Source organism: Orbicella faveolata, unplaced genomic scaffold (assembly GCF_042242905.1).
Source record: "Orbicella faveolata isolate gen_17 unplaced genomic scaffold, um_ofav_v1 contig_47, whole genome shotgun sequence".
NCBI classification, from domain to species: domain Eukaryota; kingdom Metazoa; phylum Cnidaria; class Anthozoa; order Scleractinia; family Merulinidae; genus Orbicella; species Orbicella faveolata.
In genome coordinates, this window is record NW_028301577.1 from 20,371,998 (window position 1) to 20,397,500 (window position 25,503).

General features: G+C 39.3%; 2 protein-coding genes and 1 long non-coding RNA gene across 5 annotated transcripts in view; 1 reads left to right on the plus strand and 2 right to left on the minus strand.

The window, feature by feature from the left end:
* Positions 1 to 245: 245 nt before the first annotated feature.
* Positions 246 to 21,372, minus strand: LOC110047614 (E3 ubiquitin-protein ligase ZNRF3-like). 3 transcript variants are annotated; one of them, XM_020753363.2, is made up of 14 exons: positions 21,280 to 21,366; positions 19,104 to 21,079; positions 16,640 to 16,676; positions 15,635 to 16,130; positions 10,551 to 10,676; positions 9,244 to 9,318; positions 5,985 to 6,070; positions 4,879 to 4,933; positions 4,299 to 4,385; positions 3,752 to 3,778; positions 2,966 to 3,160; positions 2,039 to 2,141; positions 1,341 to 1,733; positions 246 to 512 (listed from the first exon to the last, which is right to left on the minus strand). In XM_020753363.2, exons 4-14 carry the CDS (start codon positions 15,839 to 15,841, stop codon positions 475 to 477), a joined length of 1,392 nt encoding a protein of 463 aa, XP_020609022.2. In that variant the 5' UTR covers positions 15,842 to 16,130; positions 16,640 to 16,676; positions 19,104 to 21,079; positions 21,280 to 21,366; the 3' UTR covers positions 246 to 474. The 3 variants fall into 3 exon arrangements, with proteins under 3 accessions (XP_020609022.2, XP_089135696.1, XP_089135697.1); XM_089279570.1 differs by lacking the exon at positions 19,104 to 21,079 and having other exon boundaries at positions 21,280 to 21,364; XM_089279571.1 differs by lacking the exons at positions 16,640 to 16,676; positions 19,104 to 21,079 and having other exon boundaries at positions 21,280 to 21,372.
* Positions 1,901 to 25,503, plus strand: part of LOC149097532 (uncharacterized) — a 29,766-nt gene continuing 6,163 nt past the window's right edge. Inside the window, exons 1-2 of the long non-coding RNA XR_016204168.1 lie at positions 1,901 to 1,956; positions 9,835 to 9,913. This is a non-coding gene — a long non-coding RNA (uncharacterized LOC149097532). The remainder of the gene's footprint in view (positions 1,957 to 9,834; positions 9,914 to 25,503) is intronic.
* LOC110047615 (RING finger protein 215-like) overlaps positions 24,381 to 25,503 on the minus strand; it is a 10,376-nt gene continuing 9,253 nt past the window's right edge. The window contains exon 11 of the mRNA XM_089279573.1: positions 24,381 to 24,802. Within this exon, the coding sequence (XP_089135699.1) occupies positions 24,606 to 24,802 (197 nt within the window). The 3' untranslated portion in view covers positions 24,381 to 24,605. The remainder of the gene's footprint in view (positions 24,803 to 25,503) is intronic.

The following is a 25,503-nucleotide window of genomic DNA, read 5'->3' on the forward strand; positions in this document are numbered from 1 at the left end:
GTTACCGTTCTCAAATGTTTACGCAGATGAAAACCATTTCTGGTTGACTGCCTCATATAATAGAGCCGTGTAGTAATTTTAGAGGTCCGAAACTTGGTATTGATTTTTGGCTCAGGTCTGAAATAGGCTATGGAAAATCACAGATTTTGGTCGGAAATAGAGTACAGGTTTCAGGGTTCGGGCCACTTATCGCCAATCAAAACGTCAGGGAGTACCATCCCGGGACACGAATAAATAAAAGCATGTTAAAGCAAAAGATAACTTTAATTTTTCTCCATATAAGCAATTCAAATTCGTCAATGTTAAATCTATTAAATAAGATGGATCAGGAAAAAAAGAACTCCGAAAATAGATTTATAGTCCAATGTACTCTGTATATTTACAACTAAGCGTTCTGCTAATAAATTTTCTTTCCTCTTTGTTAAAAAGCGCAGCCTCATTGTCCTGATTCGGCTGCACGTACAGAGTAGTGGGTCATACTATGTCCTCTTGCGACACATCCAGCATGTCGGCTGCGAAGACAAAGAACACAAATATAGTTACGTACAGGAATTTAAAATTTGCGTCAATGCACACATCCAAACTGAGAATCCACGAACAAAGTCAAGTAGTCTCTTCCAGGCGCTTAGTTAGTTGGGGCGCAGGGCGAAAATTGGCACACGAAAAAAGAGGGGAGAAGCACCTCGCACCAACCCTCTCTCCTGTATTTCGCTCCGCTTTTTGTTTTTTTCGCACAACGCACCAACTACCTGAACGCGTGGAAGAGGCTAGAACTCAAGTATCAGCTTTAGTATGGATAGGATTAAGTAAGAAGTTAACAGGTTTAATTTCCATCCCCGACTTCAAAATGCCTTATCTCGCACTGCTTACTTATAAACTAGGTAATTTTGCGAGACAAAGGATGGTGTTACTTGAACTTAAATTTCATTTTTTTTGTTTCAGTTTGTAATGCAATACACACGTTCATTGCATCCGAACTTCCTTATCAAAGAGGACAGCTTATGAAGGCTGCCTAGGGTCATGCTCCTTTATATCTAGAGGTTATTCATGATTTTTCGTATACATGTATCCTTTCCCATGTGGTTTTATAACTCCAAAGTAATGTGAAAGCTTCAAAGTAAGCTGATTTAACTCTTGTTGGGGATTAGATATAACCCCCTTCTGGCCCGGGATGTTCAAAAGATGGATAACGCTATACTTCGGATAAATCACTATCCAGCGGATAGCGTGTTTTGCTTTCTTAAAACTTATCCAGTGGATAGCGATTTATCCGGTGGATAGCGTTATCCAGCCTTCGAACAACCGGGGTCTAAAAAAGATCAAAAGGGAGAAAAGCTTACCTGTAATTGGAGCCACTACCACAACCTGGTGGGTGTAACTTTTTCTTTCCTCGTATGGTGACATATATCCTTGCGAACTAACACTCCTTAGAGACGCTGATGAAGCGCGATTTTCGGAGTCCGTTCTCAGTTCTTGTAGAGATATACTATTCCTTTCTAATTGTCCTTGCGAAGACGATAAGTTCACTACTGTACATGACTGAGAATTGCTTTCATTGCTATCGGCGCCAGTGGATAAATTTTGCGTTGAATTGTGTGTTGGAGTTTCGGGTATGTATTGCGCTATACTACTCATTGATGAACGAATGCTATCCGTATTAGACAGACATCTCCCGCAACGTCTTGTAAACCAATGACGAGCTCTCCTTGGCTTATTTGTTGTCCCCTCTCTCTCTGAAAAAAGAACAAACGAAGAGCTGTCAGGAAAACAACCATAGACCATAGAGTCTAGATGTTATCGCAAAATTCTTGAGACTCCGTTTGCGACTTTGCACGCCTTGCGTCTCCGATAAAACGGTAGCGCGCATTGGAAGAAAATCAGCCAATAGCAAGGCTTCTTTGCTGGCGTAAAAATTCAAAGATGGCGGACCGCACGTGTTGTTTTATTGCAAGAAAAGTAAGTGACATACTCACAAAAGTACTGTTTACACGTTATTTACGGTGACATAGAGGTAAAACTGAACCCATGTCTTCCTTACCTACTATATTGAGCATACACAAGGGGCATGTGTAATTTGATAACAGCCACGGGTCTACACAATCTTTGTGAAACTCATGCCGACAGGGAACTATTCTGACATCCTGGAAAAGGAACAAGGTTTATAGGGTTAGGAAAAAGCACTTGAGAACTGAGTCAAAAACCGTACACACTGGTTTAAAAACTGACCATTAGATGCTAGCCTTGCTTTACAGTTGCTGGCTTTTTAAAATTATGTTCTCTCTGCACGGCTATGGGACACGGGCATGTAAACTTACTTTCAAAGGAATTTCAGAAACAAGATTTCCACTGAAGCTTTCTTTTCTTAACTGATTTTTTTGCAACATTTTGAGAGGATCTGAAGCATTTTTAAAATGTGTGCTTTTTTCACTTATAATGGTCCACATTGTGTATGTAGATGTTCACTTATGAATGGGACCATACAATCCAACATCAGATAACCCTAAGAATGCACCAACACTTGACTAACTCAAACTCTAAGCTAACTTAAAGGAGCTCAGTCACGGTTTGCGCATATTGAAACGTTCAGCCTCAAGTGTTCAAATTTGTCGTTTGTAATCTGTGTTAATGTTCTTTATCCTTAGCCATCCTTGTTCCCTTATGGTTTATCATTATGTCTTTGGTGTTTTTCTGTCTTACTGAACTGTTATTTTCAGGTTTCCTACCATTTAAAGGTAATTATCCTTAATCCTTTAAACTAATCCTTTCCCTAAGTTAACCTAAACCCTTCACACAGACCCAAATCCCGGGGAGAGGGACATCGATGCTTGTCAGAAAATTTTAATTGTGGTGATGACACCGTAACACCACTGCTTTTCATGAACCATTAAAGGTATGCAAAGCCAAGCTGAGGACTTACTATAAGCTAAATTTTGATATTACGTATAAAAAGGAACATGTAATTTACCTGGCCATCTTTAAATTTTTCTAAGCATATAACACACTTGGAATTGGTTCCATCAGACTGTGCTGACAGTGTACTCTCAGTGTCGCTAATGTTGCCATTTTCTTCTCGTGTACTTGACGAATCTGATGACTCTACATGGTACTTCCTAGTCTCCATTCTTGATAATGCATGTAAAGCCATTCTTGTGAGAGAGGACTATAACAAGAAAAAGTAAGCACACAAAGGTCAATAGAAGGCAATGATTTGTTGCACTCTGAAATAAGGCTTTATTGTGTGAGATCTTGGACTTTTATGTCCAATTTTAGTTTGGGACAACAGTTAATAAAATGGTCTGATTTGAGATAGAGATCCCTGTTACCAACATTCTATTGTCATAAATATTGTAGGACTTAAAATAAATTTATCACATCGATCTTACGGTAATTTGGCATGTGAAATACGTGTGCAGGGCTATAGCTAGTAACAAGTAAACCAAGGCATTTGGCAAGTATTTTTGTTTTCATTTTTTGTTGTCTATAGTCATCATAAACACCCTAGAAACCTGGGATGAGAATTTAACCATAGACATTACGTCAGCAATAATTTCTCCATGGACATTGCCTCAGTTTTGTGGCTATGGCCCTGATATGGGAAATAATGGTACAAAATTTCATTTTAACTAAAAATGTCAAATTATACAAAGTCATGTACAGTGATGGAAAAGGTATCTTCAAAAGAAAAACAAAGGAAATATTAATTGCTAAGATTAGCATTTACAGCACAAACAGTTAAAATTATGATTCCTACCTCCTTTTGCTTTTGTCTCCATTTAATCTATAAAAAAGGAAATAACTTGCAATTACTGTTGATTTAAAACCTGACAGCTCTATGTTGTTTAAACCAGAGTTGGGATTCTCATTTCTAGAAAGCTGATGAGGCATACATGTATTTCAAAGTACCTATTACAGTGGAATCCTGATTTTCAAAATCTTATTTCAAATCTTCCAATTATTATCTGAAGCAAGGTTTTGTTTCCTTGGCTAAAATGTTGAGTGACATTGTGCAGTTCCAGACAATATTCATAGTACCCCACAGAAGGGAGTGGAATTTCCTGGGGGTAGGGGGTTGGGGTTCTGTAAGGCCAAAAAATGTTGCAAAATGTATGAGTTTCCAGAGGGGTGGGGTGGGGGGTCTTAGAAAAAATCCCTTCTCTGGGGAAGGTATGGATATTTTATGGAACTACACAATCTGCTGTGGAACTGGGCATGGCCACTATTCACATAAATTCAAAAATAAATATTCAAAATTCAAAAATAAATATTAGTTTGAAAAGCTAATTAACCTTTAAGCCTACCTTTAAGAGTAAGATAAAACAGATGATAGAGACCAGAATGAAAAAAGTCATGAAGATAACCATGTCAAAGTATTCATTGGAGGCTCTCTATAAAAGAAAGGAAAGGTTAGCTGCAAATAATGTTAACAATTATTGGAAAATCTTGAGCAAAATATCATGATTTGTCAGGGGCAGGTAGATCAAGTATTTGCCAAAGCCAAAGACTCAAGCAAATAGTTGATCTGCAATAAGCTGACAAATCATGATATCTTGCAATAACTGGGTTCAATAATTTTTCATCATTTGATCACCAGGTTTGTTTGAATCATATTTAAATCACTCTCATGGCTCAGGGAAGCGATCTGCCATTTTTCACCCAAGAGCATGGTTGCGACCATGTACAAGCCGAATATTATTTGCGGGAAAACACATTTAGACAGTAATGTGCATGAATATGCCATTATTTGCAGGCAGTTATTTGCAGGTCACTTGGTGGGCTCTTGAGCCAATGAAAATGAAGAAAATATGATAATGCCTAATCATTGTCACTGTGTTAATGGCAAAATTAATATCATTCAAAGGCAAAGCAATCCAGTCATACCTGAGGAGTGTAGCCTGCCACACTGTATTGAATTCTTGCCCTTGAAACTCTTTGGCTGTTAAGGGAGTAGAAGTAAATGTCAGAGAAAAAGCAGCATAACAGAAATCACCATGCAAGGAAACAAACACTAAACCTGGTTTAGTCTCTTTAAATAATATATCAATGGCAATTAACTTGTTTATGATAACAAAGGATTTTCAACACCGGTCCTGGTCAATCAAAGGATGTGTAATGCTATTTACTAGATAAATCAATATGAAGTGGCAAAATGTTATTAAAACTGCATAGCTTTCTACAAAATGTACTAGATTGTGGTTTATCCGATAGATAGTGTTATCCACTCTTTGAAAAACTAGAACTTGATCACTAAGATATATCCCCACAAATCTATGGACCATCTTGAAAAAAAATATTCATATGTACACTCTTCTTGTACCTACATTAATATATTTATATTTAGAAAATAGCTTCGCAAAACACTAGTAAATTAGCTTAAACCATGTTTCCATAACTCTATAGAAAAAATGTTTTCTTCAAGCTAACTGTTTTTAAGATACAGTGTAAAGAAAATACTTTGTGTTTGTTTCTAGAAAGTACTTTGTCTCTGTTTCTGTAGAAGTATAGAAGCACTTGTGATGTTGGGACAACTTCGCACAGTTGAGAAAATACAGGAAATGTTTTCTTTTTCTCATAGATATTGTACTTGAACTTAACCCAAATCCTGTTGTGTTTTTTGCCGATGAAGGGCAGCCAGCTATTTGAATGTTAACCAGGGTGGTAGCAAGTAAGATTCATACTGAGGCATTTGTCTCGAACATTGCTTTTTGTTGTTTTTGTCATCATAAACCCCCTTATTACTTAGAAAGAGAATTAAACCATGGACATTGCCTCGGTCATAATTTTGTGATGGACATTGCCTCGGCCATAATTTTTTTCTGGCTACGGCCCTGTTAACTCATTTACGAAGTACTTAACCCTCATGCTTTAATATGTTGCATGATAATAATAATGTTGTGAATATTAAGTATCATAAAATGTTTCAGCAGTTGGGCAGTTTAAATTTATCATTTATTATGTACTAAAATTTATTGACCCATTTCACTTACTTTTTTACAATATTCATCAACTTCTTGGCATTCTTTCCATCCATTATCACCACAGGTCGTTCACTTTTGTCAGTTGCAGCATTTAACTGAAAAAAAAAAGAAAAAAAGAATAAGACATAAGGTCAAGTCTGCGTACCAGCCAAGTGGCCCATCAGGCTGGCACTTATCTACGGTTTCTGTAGCATATGGCACAACCACAGTAGGAGTATTTTTACCCTCCTCTGGATGGGATGCTAGTCCATCGCAGGGTAACGCCCCAGCATTAAATTTGCTAGTACCCATTTATACACCTGAGTGGAGAGAGGCACTGTAAGAGAGTCTTGCCCAAGAACACAACACAATGTCCCTGGCCAGGGCTCAAACCCAGACCGCTCCGCTGCCTACACAAAGAATATGACATAAACATGGTTAAACGTGATTAACAGTACTTGTTCAAGGGATGAACATGTTACATATAAGCCACATGTCACAGTCCTATCTTTCAGCTGGTACAAAGTTAGACGCTATTGTTGAATGACACTGAGAAATTTTCTTCAGTCACTTACCCTTGGCTGTAAGAGAGTCAGACAAGGGGTTCTCTGGCATGGTTCACGAACAGAAAAAATAGAGGATCATGGATATAGAATTTTGTTTTCCCGAATCACGTAAATAAGCAAGTAAGACACTCTTTTTAATAACCTGTTCTTACACTAGAAAGAATGTTTGAAGAAAGCTAAATTGTGAAAGGTTAAGACTTTAAGTCAAGGCTCCATATTGCTGATTCACATGTCTAAGTCACTCTCAATAGACGACTCTAACCATTCGGAGGACTTGCATCTCAAAATCACATAGAACAGAGTGGTGAAATCACGAATATCGGTTAATAATTCAAGCTCACGGGTCGTGCAAAACCTTCAGATCATGGATCACAAAGCATAATTTCCTAAATTCAAGTTTCACAGAAAATAAAATCAGCTAATCACACATCAGGAGAATACCCCTGTATGACCCTCTATTAATCTAACAAGTTGAACTAGTTACACTGGTTGGTTTGGCCTCTTGGTTTATGATCACAATATTAGTTAAGTATCACCTGAATTAGGATATGATTACTCTCCTGTTGCCCTAGTTTAGATATGATTAGCGATAAGAGAATTATCTTGATGTCTGGTGCCCCACCTAATTATTAAATACTCTGAAGAACAATTGGCACAGTTTACAAAAAAAAAATGAAACATCATAGAACTGTTATGGTGTACAGACCTCAAATACAACTAATTAACGCACGGCTAAACTTATAACTAAGTCCTGTCAAAACACTGAAACTTATTTGATGCAAATACGACACAGGTAGTCAAATGGACTCATTTAAAGGTCTCTACAAGTGACAACTTAATCATAGAAGACACATACTTTCGAAAAAAAATTGAAACTGTATTAATGCAAACATGGAAAAGTGTAATTTGTTAGCAAGAAACAGATACGTATTGAAACTGGACACCCTATGCTAGGACACACGATGGGTTTAATGACTTAAACCTCTGTTGATGTAATATTTATGATTGTGGTTTATCATCCTGTAAACCCGGCCAAGTGGGTGTTTGTTTGATCAATGCCACAGGAAAATCAGAATCTCTTCTATGTCATGTGAGCACAAAATTTATGATTTGGAGCATTGGACAGAGCTGTTAATAGTTTCATTAAGGATGCATTCTTTTAGGATTTTCTGGATTAGGATCAATGATCAAAGATCATTCGGATCATGGGGCCGGTTTCTCGAGAGCCCTGCAGCTTTTCTGGCGCACAAAGCCATTTTTAGTTAATCTGTATCTAAAAACAGAGAGGTGTGTACACCTGAAACGTCTTGTATGAAGAGAACCTCTGTTCATATTTAGAATATGTATATGTAATAGGACTACATGCTGTCCAATTTGGAAATAATTGGATGAAAAAAAATTGCGAGGACAGCCAAAATTGGACGAGGCTGCAGGCCAAGTCCAATTTGGCTGTCTGAGGAATTTTTTGAATCCAATTATTTCCAAATTGGACAAGCATGTAGTCCTGTTACTTATTAATTATATAGCTTGTGAGGTAATACAGCTTTGCAAGGAAAACTACAGTAACTGTCTCTGAAGAAAAACAGACTGGGCCCTTGATCTTCCGAAACTTGGGAAAGCTTTGAAAATATCCGGTGATCTTCAGAGATTGCCGGAGATTGTCACAAGTCTTCAGAAATCCTGGGAAGTGTTCGCATGATCTTCAGGTGATCCTCGGAAATCTTTGAAAGTGTTCGGGCGATTTTCAGAAGTACTCAAGTGATCTTTGGAAATCTTCAGAGATGTTCGGGTGATATTCGGAAATCTTTGGAAGTGTTTGGGTGATCTTCAGAAGTCTTTGGAATTGTTTGGGTGATCTTCAGAAATCTTCGGAAGTGTTCGGGGGATCTTCAGAAATCTTCGGAAGCGTTCGGGTGATCTTTGGAAATCTTCGCAAGGTTTCGTGTGGCCTTCGATAATCTTCGGAAGGTTAATAGCTTAATTTCATTGGCTGAGACAAACTGTCCTATTTTTTCCCAAATTGGACAGTTTCTGCATTTTTACCCAAAGTCCTTATTGAAAACTGTCCAAATTAAATCCCAAATTGGACAGTTTTCAGAAATTAAAGGATAATAGCTGTGCTGACAATACTGGATTAACTGACTGCTATATAATTAGTGAATAAAACAGCTCTGTAATCATGAGATTTGAGATTTTGCTACAGCTTTTCGGGACCTTTGAGAAATGGGCCCCTGATGTGTTAAAAAAAAACCCTGATGAATCACTCCCTGCCAAAGATTCACTGGTGCTTGTGATGCACCATGGTCCAAGTGATCTTGGATCACTAAACCTGATCCAGATCATCCCAAAGGAATGTAGTACCCTTTGTTTCTTTTATTTGCAATGATATGAAGTGTTATTCCCCCTACTGATGTCCAACATTCAGTGTGATTTTATTTGGGAGAATTTGTAATTCTGATAACTCAAACCAGAAGTTAATTGTTTCCCTCCTCTCAGTCAAACACTGTAATTTTACCCCTGATTTCTCAGACTATTTTTCAAAACAATTTTAATTTCCTTTGGAGATTAGAAAAAGCGTGATTCCACTACACATGGCAATCAGTATGAATTGTGCTCTTGGGGATGAAAGACATATGGTACATGCCATCCTTTGCAACATATATATAGCAAATTTAAAGAGTTTCTCATTAGTGTAGAAATCAAGTCTATTGTCAGTTATTTACCTCTGTTGCAGCTTCTGGATGATCTGTGATATCAAATATAATAGCTGTTGCTCCCCGTTGCATTGCTCTTTTGACCTGAAGAACAAAGCATTAAAGCAATTAGAATAAAACTTTAATTTGTGCATTGATGAAGTCAAATAACCTCATGTGGGACTGGATGAACTTTGTACTGTACAAGTACATGTGCAACTCATTTGTTTAATGTTTTTCTATGGTAATTTTGTATCTGCAATGCACTTGCCAGTGGAAAATCTCTACCAAGTAGGCATGGTAGATTTTAAAACATAAATCATTACAACAGGAAAACAACTTAAGTGGGTAATTAGAGGGAGGTGCAAGGGATGTTTTCAAGCAAGGCACATTTACACTTTTGATTGTTTTGGGCACACATATGGTTTACATAAACCTGTGATTTATTCATGATGTTTTTCTCATTAAATTGGGATGATGCTTCTCCTCCATGTAAATCGATAGTCTTGTAACACGACCGTGGTAACACCCACATTTTAGAGGTATTAGCCAGGGCAGGAATTAACCAGGGATTTGTAAGTGCATCAAGGCAACACCCTTAATGATGTTTTTATCTTCCAGGTGCGGGAATTAATTTGGAATTGATTGCATGCTTTGCTCAGCTTGGAAAACAGGGCTGTTTATCAAAGGTGCAATAAAGGTAAATAAATTACTCAGCTAGTGCAATTAAAAATAGGTTACACATAAGTTGTTTTGAAGCTAGTGTGTATTTTTTTGTAATTCTACTTTTCCATGTGGGATATATAAAAGCTATTGAGGTCTATCTTCGTAGAGAGATAACTCTGCTGAGGATCAATTTTTTTTAAATGCAGCTTCAGTATAGCCTGAACAAATAAGGCTATTTGCCAAAAAAAAAAGAACCGCTTAACAAGGTTGGGAAAAAATATATTTTGTCAGAGTTTGTAAAAAACAATCTTACCTTCTCAACAAGCGGAACCTTTATAACTTGCTCTACCTGAAACAACTTACACAACCTGTATTTTCTCTGTTTCTCTTTTTGACTCTTGTTTTTTATTCTTAGTCCAAATTAGACAGAAAATATTTTTAATTTGGACGAACTTGGCGAGGGAGAATGAAATCTACATTTCCATGTGGGATATATAAAAGCTGGTGAAGTCTATCTTCATAGAGAGAGAACTCTGCTGAAGAACAATTTTTTTAAATGCAGTTTCAGTATAGCCTGAATAAATGACGCTTTGCCCAAGAAAATGAACAGCTTAACGAGGTCGGGAAAAAAAGTTATTTTAAATTGTCATAGTTTGAAAAATCAATCTTACCTTCTCAACAAGCGTAAAGCATGGCTCATTGAGACTGTCTGGAGGCGTAAGTTTGACCACGCCAACCCAGCCATATTCATAAAGATCGCCATCCTCAGATGTATTACACAGCCCCAATGGGTGAATCTGGTAGAGAGATGATTGAAAAAGGGTTTTAATATCATTGTGTACAGAAAGAGTTAATACATACAGTTGAACCCCACTATTTTGAGCCTTCAGGAGAAACAAAAAATAGTTTAAAATAGTGGGAGTTCAAAATAACTGATAGTAGATTAGTGAAGGGCAAATCCAGGGAAATGATTTTGAGTTTGAAATAACCAAGTTCGAATTGGCGGGGTCCAACTGTAATTTGTAATCTACATGTACCCCTTGTGAAGTCAGACATGATCGCAAAGTCAGACACCTCTTTTAACTGAATACAAAATAAGCGCGAATAAACCTCTTGTATTTATTTATTTATTTATTTATTTTTTAAAAAGAGACGTATGTACAGGAAAAAAATCTCTTGCATGATTTGGGCCAAAACAAGAGAGTTGTATAGTTTTGTCAGGGAAAAATTTCACAAGCTGAGTTTTGCAACCTGCACAATACACAAAGTTTTAGAAATTTTTCTGCCTATAAGGAGGGATTTTTAAAGACTAAAATGCGCCTGGCAGTTTTCATTAATTGCAAAGATTCAACTGTAGTGCAGCACAGTCTCTTAGAAACTCTTCAAATTAACCATACTTTTCTGGTAATAATAGGAAAAATTCGTGGAAAATTATAAAGATTGGTGTCCAGTAATTAAAATTGACTTCTCCCCTATTTTTTACTAGAGCCACATTCTTTATTTCATATGGAGACCACGTTAATTCAGTATAAATTCAGTATAAAGTTGTTATCTATATGTTGATTCTACTTCACATGTCATTGGCCATGAAGCATGCATACTGTTTTCTATTTTATTTATTTTTTTCTCTCTAAATTAAATTAAGTGAATGCTGCGTTCAAGCTTTGACACAAAAGGCACCCATACTGTTGTTAATCAAAAACCACTGATATTAAACGAAGGAAAAAAATAAATGAAGGGATTGCTTTCTTTGTCAAGAAATCTAATTTTGCTGTCTAAATAGCTGAAGAAATGAAAACGGTGTTAAAGTTTTAATCAAGGACTGCAACTTCACAAAAAGAGGGGTGGTCGGAATTTTATTTTCATTTCGAGCGCAAACATCCTTGCTGCTTCACACAGGGGTGACGCAAACTTTAATACAAAGGTTATAATCAAAGGAGGAACCGAATTTAAAAGACCAAATTGATAATGAAATTTTCCCAAGCACGTTAAAGATTTCGCTGTTTCGTAAAGTTTTCCAAATTTTCAAAGTAGCACAGTTGGTTTGTGATCTGAAAAGTAGAACCTCGTAAGAACTCGACACGCAGGCATGATTTCGGTGCGAAGAAAGTGAGCAAATTAATGGCATTGGTAATAAATCAAGGACCCTGGTTACACAAACATATCGGAAACAATGTTTACACAACAAGCCATAAGAACTTGATAAAGATTTTAACGGCGAGCACCGAAACAACATGCCGTCTTTCACAAAACGGCTCAAATTACAAAACACCGAGAACGGAGAAAACTCGAACTGTCGACCTGGATTTTAGGTTTTTGCGCGAAACCGGCGCAGAAACCGCAATAAGCGAACGTTTAATTACAAAGTCAGTCGGGCGAATCGGTTGCTTCGCACTTGCGTTCAATTGTGAGGTCAAATTTAATTTGACCAGGAGGGGCCGTAAATGTGCAGAGGCCCATGGTAGACAATTACTTTTCCTCTGGGATCAATTGAACTGCGAAAATGGCTATTACGAAATTACACACTTGTACAGCTTTCGAGAGAAAGGGCTCGCGTTCGAAGTTTTTCCTCTTCGCACAAGTTCACCTCCAGTCCTCATTACACGCACACTTAAACAAAATCCGTCCTTGAAAGATTGTTTTCAAAATAAAGCCCCCTCGAGCAATTATTCCGATAGCCATGTAATTATTTGAAGAGCTTCTATAAATACTAAAACAGGCATTTCAGTCTTTCTAAGAATTCTGGAAAAGCTCTTTGTCCAGCTGTGAGACTCCGCGATGGAAAATCTTAAATTCCCTGCCCTGGAAGCGCAGAAGAACAACTTTTTAATAACGTCGCCGTCAACAAAAGACCGGCCATGATACACATTGTTGTTCTGGGCGCTGATAAGCAGTGTTATTGTTTTCCCTGCTATCAGTACATCACTCGAACTGATTGACTTAATCTTCTCAGAGGAAAACGTCGCGAAACCCGAAATCACGATTGTCAAAGGGTCTTTGAGAAAAACGCTCTGGAAAAGCCATTAGTGTAATTAGTCCGAGCAATCAGCTCGGCTTCCCTACAAAGTTTAGTCTAGAGATAAAACTCTTGAAAAAGATGTTCCACGCTCGCCGAAATATTGCATATTTGTACGCGGAAATGACTGGCGAGGCGATAACCACCGGCCACAGAGATAGAGCGGTTCCGATGAACGGAGCGAGAGGCCGTTTAGTGTTGTTTTATAAGGCCAACATTTGAGAAGAAAAGTGCGACAGTCGCCCCAAGCGACTATTTAGCGGACAGATAACACACGTGTTAGATCGCTTACTCGCTCTGCGAATTGTCTGGTGCAAAACAAGAGAAAACACAAAAAGGCACCAACAAAAATATTAAGTACCGGCAGTTTGCTACATTGTATAAAAACAAAAAGTGAAGTCAAAAAAGAAAAAGAAAGAAAGAAAGACAACTTTTGCGTATTTTGTGTTGATATAAAAAGATATACGACTAATAGAGTTCAACTCATTAAGTTTTGTTCAATAAAAAGCAGTAATATAGTCACTAACAATGAAGAAGTCCTATGAAATTTCGATCAGCCCCGTTGAGAAAAGAGGGTTTTTTCGCCCCAAATAACACAATTCAAAAGGGTGAGAGCCAGGCAACGTTATAGTATTTTAGTAGTTACACCTAATTGTCGGTTTTATTAAAGCGATAAGCCTTAAACTGGTCAGTGTCCGAAAAACAAACTACACTCTCCATTTGCCATGCTCCGAATTGATTTTCCGCCGGCAATGTTAGACTTGATATCCAGTATATCGGTTCACGGCAGCACTTAGGAGCTTTCAAGTGGAAAACTAAAAAGGCTATCAACCCTTGACTGATCGTGACTACCAGTCCCTTATGGAAACGCCGCCTCAACAATAACGATCTAAAACGCTAAATGACTGTATTGTCCTCGTTTTAATTCAAGACCTTCTAGCTCCTTTAATTACGTTGAGCCAGCGGCAATAAAAGCTTTGTGTCGGGCCTGAATTGTAATTGCAAGTATTGTGCGCGCAGTCCCTCGGTGAATAAACACAACGTATTATACTCTTCGTGAGAGTAAGGGAAGTCACAGGCAGTCGACGCCGCTTTCGTTTGCTTTAATGACGTGCGAGCCACATTTTCTGTCACGTTTCAGGTTTTTGCGGTTTTAGCGTAAAGCCCCTCTTTTGTTTGCGAAACAGAGAACAAAATCTAATCATCACCCTACAAGAATACGAGGCGTGCTGTAAGTGGAATTGTATAAAGCGTCGATATTTTTGAAAGACAAATTAATTTTGGATTCGAACCAGTGTGCGCGCGGAGCATGAATTTATTGGGGGGGTTCAGAAAATTAAATCGCGACGAAGAGTTCTGAGATTTCGGAGATTCCAAAGATTGATGTTCTCTATAAACATTAGTAAAAGTCCAGTAATCCAGCGACTAGTCTGTTGTGTAAGCAAGGAGGCTTTATCTCGGTCGAGCACGCAGGCTATTTGGCCATCGAAGATCCTATCTGTCAACCCCGAATAGCCATAAACTCATCTTCAAAAACGATAATATGCTGTTCCAGACCCTAGACCCGGTTTCAATACACACGGGTCAAGTGCTTCGAGAAGCTTTGATCGCAGTTTTACAAAGTGCAGACGGAATTTCGATTTGAGATTAGAGCGGAACCCGCGCAAATGAATAGAATCTCGCTGTTTTTTATTTGCTACCGGAGTCATTGCTGAAGGAATTAAATGATGAGGGGGTTGCAAGGCCGCTTGTGTTCCGCAAAGAAAAGAGGAAGCACTTTTGAGGTGAAAATTAGCTTCATTCATTGCCTGTCTAGTGAGGCAAGCGCGCTCTTGAGCTCAAAAGGCTTCGTATTTCCGGCATGCAAATAAATGTCGCTTCGACAAATCTTGCCGAGAGTACACAGAAGTGACCTATCGACCCCTTCCTTTAGAAACATTGGCGTGTTTAAGAGGAATACTTAAAGCTGTTCAACCCGAGCAAACGATAAAGCAAAGCCTGGATAAATCCGAGGGAACGCACACGCGAAACCAAAACATTCCGCCGCTCGCAAGTCGGAAACCAGCACAATGCGATTAAAAAACTTCAAGGTAATTGATTACAGGCTAGCGAAATACAGTCACGTCCGTCCACATTGAAGCTACTACACATACAAGCGCTCGTGTATTTTTCAAAAATAAACACAATCGATCGCCGTGCCTCCAAATCGCCAAAAACGGAAAGGAAGGAATTAGTCAGAGATAAAAGAATTGCCCTCGATCTTGAGCGCGATCGCGCGATCGAAACCACGAGCAAATTTCTCGTGAAGTGAAATGAACACTTGTAGATTGCGCTCGTACTCAACAAAGGCGAGCAGTATTAACTCGGATCGCGGACAAAAACGGTTTTCTCTCGTGACAGCACTTGAGTGTAATTATAATTATGGCAAGACCAATGCCAGGGCTTTCAATGAAAGCGATCGTTGTACCCATTAAATCGAGCCAACAACAAGTGAAGCGTCGCACTTCAATATGTCATGCATGCGGGGGTTTTTGACCGGCTCTAGGTAAACAAATCGAAAATACTCCCTCGGCAAGATCCCACGCTAAAAAGGAATATTGTCAAAAGTACAACTTCTCCGAAGCGAATTGAGATAAACAAAACCGCAAAAGAGTGGCTGATCGTGGCAGAAATTTGTTCGCCTTCGGTTGGTGTTAAGCCAAAGCCTCCGCTGAACATTTTAAGTAGCAGAAAGCTTACCTCAAGTATGTCCCCTTCGGCGCTCGTGGCAGCTCCTGCGTTTGAAAACTTGCCTTCCAGTTCATAAGTATGCGTTGTGTAATCCCCTCCAGAAGAATGCTCGTAAATCACAACTTCCACAAGAGCTTTCTCGAGCGCGAGTGTCACACTCGGCCACGCGTGAAGAAGCACTAACAGCGGCCAAGCGAGCGCCGAGAAAATTTTCATCGCAAGTCCAGGCAAAATTTACTAGTAACTCTGTGAAGTTTGGTCCAATTCAGCGCTAGAGTCGATTCAGCATTGCCGTGGACGAGCACGGCCGCGTAGCTTGTTATTAAAGTGTTCCTCGACCGCAGGACCGCTTAAGGAGGTGATTCCTTTGGGGGTAGTCGCTGTTTATGCGCACAGTTGAATATTACTCGTGTGCTTTTTGTTATTGTTCCAATGCGCACCGCGCCGCTGCTTCTGCTGCAAGCTGACCGCCACAAGGACCGCCTCTGTCTATCAATCACTTAATCTGTCAAAAAATAATTAAAAAATCATTAATGGTTTGGCCTGGTGGATTAACTTAACTTTTCCCGAATAACAAAGTGCCTCGGACGCCCTCAATCGGCTGACTCGGCTAAATTGGCTGAGCAAATGTGTCTATTACCAACAGCTCACAAGAACCTTCATCCAATGCCTCACTTAACCAGTTGAAAGCGCACCGCTGTTCAACAAAGGGACCGAGTGCGAAATATTAAAACTTGCAAAGGCGGAGCTTGGAAAGCTCTCATTTATCTGCCCTCTTTGTGCGTTTTTTATTGCAATGCTAATTAAATAATCCGAAGAGAACGGAGAGATCGTTCTTGAAAACGGACCGACCGGCTTAGAGCCTTTTACGTTCTGCCGTGTCATTGTGCTGTAAAGTTCCGCAGTGTTTGGTGATTGTTCATCGTCGTTCATTACGCGAGGGAGGTTATTAAAATATCAATGTTTCTCCTAAGCGGATTTTATGCGTTTTACAAAATTTCACTAGCTACCAACCCTGATGAGCTTGTATCCTTTCCTGTTGTTTTCATTTCTAAAAAAAAAATTAAAAAAATCAAACAAAAATGCGTGGAAGGCAAAGTTTCTGTAACTCTCTTTGACCTAAGTTTTTCAGTGCAAGTGTATATGGATATATATATATATATATATATATATATTTTTGCTTGACAATTTACCCATAGAGCCATTTTAATATTTTATGGCTCAGTGTCCTTTGCTGAAAACCGCTCCAATAAAGCTCTGGGAAATATAATTGAGCCAAGCCGCGCGTTGGTGAATAGCCGTCGTTAATTGAAACTTTGTTTCACCGCAATAGCCCTAATAACGACAGGAAAATAACATTATTGCCGACGAAATTAACGTGAACAAGTTCCGACCCGTTCCGAAATTTCAATCCCGCGAATAAGCTGCGCTAAGCGCTCCTGACACGGTGTGTTTCGTTGTTGATTGCAAGTGAAATCGAACCCCGAGGGCCGGAGTGGAAAGAAGTACTATGAAAAATCTTGAATAAACACCGTCGCCGGGAACAGACGATGCACTAAATATTCATTCGGCCAATTTATTGTCTAGCGACTCAAACCAACAGTTTTTAATCGCCCATTTACAGCGCGACATGTGGCACATTAGGTTTTAAAAGAGGCGTGAGGCGCTTTCAGCGCGTATTTTTGCTCGCTCTTCGGTCTGTCGTTGGATAAATTTACGCTCGCTTTCTCGCTCTCAAGTGAGATTTGGACGTCCAACTTCTGTGTAAATACTCTAATCGAGCTCACTCGACATCGGAAAATCGAACCCAAATGTTGGCACTCCGTCACAAGGGAAAAATTCGCGCGGGAATTTATGATGAACATAAAGAAAACAGTTTCAGTAAACAAATTACTTTTAAAAGAGCTTTAAAATGAGTCACCGCAGTTGCGCTCATAAATATGTTGCGCTAAAGTATGACGAGTCCAATTCCTTCATTTGTCGCCCAGTTCAGTTGAACAGGTTTTTAAGAGCGCTAAGTTAATGAAAAAGGCTAATTACGCAGGGTTCGAAATTAAATTTCACACCGCTCTGACACGGAAAGTGGAAGTGGTTCAAGTAACATGGCAGTAAAAAAAATAAGCGAATTCATGCATTTTTAAGTTTATTAATTGCTGAGCGCAGTGGCGACGCCGCGGTGTCTCGAGTTCACAAGCTTTGCGTTTTATCCAATACTGTTCTGTCCATTCCTGTTAGCTCTTCAAAATTGAGCGATTTTGTTTAACAAATTAGTTTGGCAGCTTGGGTGATGTAATGCTCAAAAGGCTGTTTTCAGGGTTTTATGCTACGTGACTTTGTAAAGGAAGTTGCCCGTGAGGTTGAGAAGTCGTGTTACTGCTTTAGATGGTTTCATCGGTTTGGTATATTGGCCTGTTATGGGTCTGTTATCTTGACGCAAGCGGACTCGAGTTACGTTTTCTTTTGTCCGTTTTCCTCCGCAAACACTCAAATGGGCGCACTGAATTAGAAAGTGAAGGAAACTTTATAGCGCCCCAAATAACTCATTATCTTAAGAGAGCGTGTTATCGAATTGATGTGCGCTACAAAGGGCGCCGATATTTGCCCGTTTTGGCTTTCTTCCGATGGATTAAAATAGCGAAGAATTAATAAATTGCCAAGAAAAAGCGAGCTGACTTCAAGGTTGCTTGACCGTGAGGTATTTTCCTCAAAATAACACAGGCACGCGTTTGAAATTCTGGATAGTTTTAACAAGGAAAACTGTAGGGAGTTGATCGGCGGGCGAGCGGAATGTTCATCAAAAAGGTGAATGATTTTCCCATAAATTTTTTAAATTGACTATCGTTGCCCAAGTGCTTCCTTTCGGCAGAGCTTGGCTCGTCTAGACCGCCTGATTGCCTTCCTTCGCTAAGCAAACAGTGGAAAGTTTCATACGAATTCGCCGGTTTTGAAATCACTTTGCGGTTTCATCGCCCGAGCTGCGCGCACGAAACATGACGTTGAACGTTTTGTTTGGTCCTTTGACTTGTTATTTCTTTAAACGGTTGTAAGAGCTGTTCAATCGAGCTTATGCAATTTTAATGACCCCAGTTATCATTTGAATTACATTTTGAAAGACCCAATTGCACTCTAAGCCGAAGCGGGCTGTTCTAAATAGAGTCGGTTTGTTTTGTGTTTACTTGGCCATGGGACGTACCTTTGGATTAAATTTGTAGAGTTCTGTTTAGACATAATCTTTTTTTTTTATTCTGAAAAAGAATTGCTCTAAACTGAATATCGCCCAGCCGAGTCGCGGTACTTGACTATCAAACATCGCTTAACGACTTTGTCAGATTTTGTTTCAAGTGACCATTGCCGTCTTGTTGCTTTTGCGGGAAACGATAAAAACCCATCAAACAATCGATCAGGATTTCCTTATTAGTTCATCACGTGGTTTCGTTTCACAGCACAAACTTGAAAATTCCGAAATACAAAACCTCACCTTGAGTTTTAGAATCATCGCTGTGCGTGTTTACGTCTATATTTTCGGCTTGTTCCTCTCTGTCAGTTAGAAGCTCAAACTGTAAAATTATCGCAAGTGATTGCAATATATTTCTTGTCTTGTTATGTTTCATGTGGAAGTTTAAAGGACTGTAGAACAAGCTCCAGTTAGAGAACTAACGGCAGTCCGGTGGGGTACTCCCTTATATGGGCTATAAAGGCTATTTATAGGGTATGGTCTTTGAGACCTTTGGTCTGAAATATTGTATGGTTTGTGCGCTTTGGTTTTGAATAAGTATATTTTTAGAAGAAGCTACTTCTTTATCATTGTAATTACGACTATCAACATCGAGAACGTTCAGCTCAAATTAGGTTTACACTAACCGTGTACATACCGCAACGGGCGCCACAGTGGCGTAGTCAGGTCTGAAATAATGCATCAAATTTTGGGTCTTGTCTGAAATATGCTGAGGAAAATCGCAACTTATTGTTGAAGTGTAAAATAGGGTAAAGATTTCAAGAGGCTCGCCGCATGCCCCCCCGCCCAATATTTCTGGAAGTACCCCGGGAGGGCAGACTTTCTGTCAATAGCTATTTGTATGATAAAGAAACGCCATTTATCCGTTAGGTGTTGGTATCTTTAGTGAAAATTAGCCGAAATGTTCATGGCAACCAGTATAAACGCGAGCCTTGTTGCCTGATCTTGTCTTTTTCTGCGCCAGTCTCGCGAGAGCAACAAAAACGATGGAAGAACTTTTCGTGTCTTTCCAACATCCCGCGCGGTTTGTTTTTAGCCAGTATAGCAGAAACGCGTGAGATGTTGCATTCGCGACAAAGGTGCTATTTCCATGTGGTTTACCAGTAAGTACAATAGACAACAGCTGGTTGTTGTTTTTTTTTTTAAATCGGGACGTGACTGGCATTTTCTGTTAAATTATAAAACTTAAAAACGAACGTTTTTGTCATTTTGCGGGGGCTAAATTTTACTCTGCCCTTAGTACCTAAAGCTAAGGTATTTTGAGCTGTAATGAAGCTGAATACCTCCCAAATTGAACCAAAAGACAAACGTGACAAATAAAAATATTGCGGGATCGATTTTTCAAGCCGTGGGTAACCAATATCTCACGAACTCTTATAAACTAATGTAAGATAAACATCCAACATGTGGTTTACGAAGAAAATGCTATTTCGGTTTCTTTATTCCAAGAAACCCCGTCAATCGAAAGGCATGGCGGTGCCTCGAGCACCGAAAAGAAAATTGGTACCTCGAAAAGAAAATTGCTGTGGTGACAAATTTTTCCCAGTTCATCCGTCCGCCCGGGAAACGTGTTTCGGAAGCAGATTTTGCGTTTAGGAGGCAATATTACTGTGAAACAAAACGTTTCGCCGAAGTTTAATCGCGCGGGAAAGATGTTTCGGAACTGAAAGGTTTTTTGGAATTGTTTCAAAAACACTTTCTTGTTTCCGAGAAGTGAGAGTAGTGCTTTCGGAGAGATGTTTCCAGCGCGGCAAAAGAGTAATAATATTTCCGTGTTTACCTTCCGTCGTGTTTTCGCAACTTCCCGCATGCCTCTATAATTGTCCACAGTAGAACGCTAAGAAGCTGAGCATGGGTTAGTGAGTTTAAGATCGCTCGTTTTCAGGGTGTAATTCATATTAAGCTACATGTTATATTATTCATATTAAGCGAGACACTTTGTATGAGTACTATGTGGTATTCAGTAAGTATTATAGTGCGGGTGGTTTGGCGATGAACAAAAAAAAGCAAACAAAGGTACAGCGAGTCAGTTATGTTTCACTTGATCAGGGATTCAATGCACTACATGAGAACTAAGGATTAAGGCCAGCTGAGGACGTCTTCTTTCTCATCGTTCTTTTTTCTGGAACCCCGCATTTGTTATGTGCCTCTGAAGGGACAGGCAGACTTATCTTCAGTAAGGGAATTGTAAAGTAAATTGGTGGTAGAGGCGTGGAAGTCTACAGTGTAAAAAGAAGGGAGCTTTTGGTGAACTGCTAGTACTAGTGGCTCTCGAGATATTAAGAAACCATTCACTGACTGATTCAGGGACAGACTTACTGACTGGTCATGATACGACAGAACAATTTTGCAGTTGTCCTATGTTGTTTACAAACTGAACATGAAATAATGAAACAAAGTAAAATAACATCTTACCTACCTTGGGAGTCGAAGCATGGTGTACCGAGTTCTGTGTTTCGCGTGATATTTATGCGTGTTGCTTGTCCTAATGAGCTACAATACCTCGTTTCAAAACAGAATCACCGTTATGCGCGAGCAAGAACTGGACACGAGTGTGTGGGCGAGCGAAGGGTGCCTCTGTATTTTAAACGTGACCGGACCAAATGATTAATTAATCGATTCCTTGGCAATCTTGGGTTTGAAAACAGAAACTATGAAAAGCTTAGTCTTGTGTGAGAATTCCTGATTTCCATCAAGAGATAATGATCATGTTCTCTTGTTGCCACTTATCTTCGGCGATTTTTTTAAAAAAATTAACTGTGGCGATTCGTCACGTAGGAAGACATTAATAGGGAGCTTGAGCAAACTACGACGACGACGGCAACGAGAACGCAGCCAAACAAAAGGGTTAATGAGCAAAACAATGGCTGTACGCTTGCGTTATAAATCTTTGTACATTTTTTTGTCGTCCTCTGCAAAACAAGAACGTGAAATGACCAAGTTCTTCGTAGTCTAAGGAACAAGAACGACAACGGCTACTTTGTAACTTTTGATAAGTATTTTTATCAAATGAATAAAGACATTATTATTATTATTAATTTTCGTATTTCCATTTGGAATTGAACGCTGTCATTGCGTATTTAGCCCGAACACGTTTTTAGAGCCATTGGTGTGCCGAACAGATCTGCACAATCACGAATTTTGCCGGTAAAATATGAATTCATTTTTTACTAGGAGTCGTCCTCGGCGTCGGCGACGTCGTTGCTTAAAGCTTCCATACGCGGGATTCGCGCGGGATTCTCGTGGCGACGCCGATTCTAATTTCCACGTTCAATCGGAGGTACTCGAAACTGGGAAAAGAAACCGCAAGCGGCCAAACTTACTCTCTGCGGTGACAACGGCTTATTTTGGAAATAGCCGCGAGTAATTAAAAACATTATCGGCTGTTTTATGGGTCTAAACGCAATGACAAACGCCGCTTACTAGATCTATTTGCCGATTGAGGGATTCGTTGTTCTGCGGTTCCCGTTCAGTTCAGAGCAATTTAGAAATACCATCTGCTTGGTCTGACGGTAATTGCACTGCAACTCAGATTATCACAGATCCATATCTTGCAAGAGAGTCTGCAAGACAAATTTCTCATTTTCTTTCGGTGCTGTTTCTTTGTTTATTTGAGCGCGGTTTACGCTGTAAGAGAAAGTGTTTTTCTGATAACGCCCAGCGGCAAGGGAGACCGAAAAGGTTAGCAGCGTCACACGCTGGGGAAATCAAAGTAAGCCGTGCTGGTAATTAATTGATAACAAGTTTCGCAAAAAGAAGTTTTAAAAACAAATCTTATGATTCCGATCAGCGGGACTACGGCATAGAAAAACCGCCTGGGGGAAGGAAGGCTCTTAATTACCGGCACCTTCATTGGTCTTTTTCAGGCTAACAAATCTGTGCGAGAGCTATGAGGTAGCGAAAACGAGGAGAAAGAAGTAAAAAATATGTGGATATAATGCTTGTGTGATGTCCCTGAAATAACACGACAAATAACTACAGCGACACTCAAAATAATTTTGACTTTTATTGATAGAAATGATGCTTTGAAGGAGTTCATCTGTAATAAGTGACACAAGCTACTTGGAATTTTTTTGTTTGTTTTTTTGTTTTGTTCTTCCAACATTAATCGAACGTATGACCTTCCACGTAAGCAGTTGAGACGCTCTTCGACCTTTACCAAGGAGCCACAAGAGACTCTTTGACCGGGTGCTAGTCGGAAATAAGCCGTTGAACTTTGTTAATTCAACGTGTTAAACATCCCAACCAGTTCTACTACTGGGACTTGTTGTGACGATGAGCTAGAACGTGTGGAAAGCATAGATTCTGTTTTGTAGTAAGCTTGGTAGAAATTCGAGAAAGATTTGGGCGTCAACCCGTTTTCTACAAACTGACTTCCAGGTATATCATAGTTAACGTATCGATAACAGAAAACATAGCATTTTTTCCATGTTGTACGCGCTACTTGTGAAACAAAACTGGCAGAATAGGTGTCAAATGAGCGCCATGATCAGGCAGTAATTTATTTGCGCTTGCGCGGAGTTTTGTAGAACGAAGACGGTAATTTGTCGATCAGTCACGGCAAATGAAAACTGAACAACTTCGCCTGCAAAGCTGTTTTTACTCAAGTATCATAACTCCGCATAAGAGCGGGTTCTAACCAAACTCACCGAAGGGAACGAGACGCGCCTACAAAACACGAATTAGACGGAAGGAACATCTGTGATAATGAAAGTTTTACTGCACCTTCAAGGTTTTAGAATATACACCGACGAAAACGTAGTACAAATACTACCAAGCCATTACGTATCTCAAGCAGCGTCTCAACTAGAGTTCGCTCCATAAAGAAAACTAAGAGCTTTGGAGCTACTTAAAAGTTTTATAATGTACTGAAAAATATTTCGCACGCTGCAAAATTTCGGAAGGTTTTATTTTCGCATGCGTTTTTGACTGAAATTAACATCGTCCGAAATTGTGTCGCAAGTGATGTAATAGCACAAAAAGGTTGATTTCGAAAGTCGTAAGAGAAATCTTCAAAAACGTGCCGAGTGCGGTGTTTCCAGATCTTCGGGTGACTCGTAATTCATTTCCTTTGTTTGTACTTCAGTTCATCATAATCGCTTCTCCCAAAATTGGTTTGCGTCTAATCAGAACAGTCTGTCATCAGGACATTCCATTTTAGAATCGCACTATTATTCATGCCTTTGTTCAAATGAAAGCTATTTAGCACTTCTTTTGAGTCTGTAGTGATTCCTAAGGTATCTTATTAAAAAGAAAGTTTTCGAGTACATTGCTTACAAAATATTTCGGACACTCGAAGTGTCCGAAAATTGATTCGAAATATTTACAGTATAGTGGAATAGTGGAGGCTGACACTAAGGAACTGGCATATTAAAGAGGCTCCTTCAAGTGTCAAATGAGCGCCATGATGCAGGAAATGATATATTTGCGGCAAGCGTGGAGACTTCACTTGAGCACTCTAGAAGAACTTGATCGAGCACGGGGGACTGGGTACAAAATAGGAAGATAAGAGACAAAAGATCCATAAAATTCACTGCTTTATTGAGTGCATTACTGCTGCTCATTTCGATAATTTTATAAAATATACAGCTAAGCAAACCCCTCGCCATGTTTCCCAATACTTCGTGTAAATAGACTGTATCATTTCTATTCCCGTAACGCAAATTCTTCATATCTTTCCACCATAATCGCCTTCACATATCTCACAATTTCTGGTAAATCTTCAGTTCCTGTTGCCCAAAGATTTCAAACCCGAGTTGCACGACGGTAAATCTTGTTTGCACCAGCCTTTCGAAGGTCACCAACGTTTGACGGCGGAACACAGTTTCTCGGTCTAAAACATTCTACAGTTGACGATTGCAATGTCCGTAACTGTCGCTGAACTCTTTCGTTTTCCATCGTTTCGCTCACGGAGCCTCCAGCATTCAAACATGAAAGCCTCTCTGGTTCAAAGTAGAAAAGGGAAACAAGTGTGTTTAATAACAGAGATACAGCCAATTCCAATGTATTCACTCACATTCACAAGTAATGAAATTAAAAAAAGGCGTCCGAGTATTCAAGCTTATACGAATACAGCGTGACCTGTTGTTTGCAAATGCTACGAGCTTAACACGCAAGGTTCCCATTATTGATATCCGATCAGGAAATTTGAACTTGTAATGATTTTCTGAAAGCCGAGAATTACCCACGGAATGAACGAATGATTTTTTTTTTGTGATGGGGTAAATCTGCGAGTGTTTGAAGTCGCTCAAGTGATGTTCACTATCTCTTCATTTTGTGCTATGTTTTTTAGGTAGTTATGTTTGTTGTTCAAAAGTCTAAACGTCAGTAGGACACCCCATGAACGTTAAAAAGCGAAACGATATGAAAAGCGGCTTAAATCTTTTAGTACAAATCTACTCGCGTTCGCTTCTATCACGAATGCTGTCCTCCGATGGGCTACGCTACTCACTATCTATTAAACAATTAGATTATGAGCTTGAGATTTCTATCACGGATAGAAATCGAGCGTGATAGAAATCGAGAGCGAATAATCTAATTGTTTTAGTACAAATCTACTACTCGTTCAAAACTTTGTCTAAATCCTCTTCACGGATACTTCGAAAACACCAATAAGCGGCCGTTATTTTGTACACTGCTACGT

Excerpts from the sequence above, each read along its gene's own strand:
- LOC110047614 (XM_089279571.1), bottom strand. The coding sequence starts at position 15,841 with ATGAAAATTTTCTCGGCGCTCGCTTGGCCGCTGTTAGTGCTTCTTCAC. Across the intron at positions 3,161-3,751 it reads GGAGACAAAAGCAAAAGGAG|TCCTCTCTCACAAGAATGGC; the intron begins GTAGGAATCATA and ends TTCTTGTTATAG. Across the intron at positions 513-1,340 it reads GGTAGTGGCTCCAATTACAG|CCGACATGCTGGATGTGTCG; the intron begins GTAAGCTTTTCT and ends TTGTCTTCGCAG.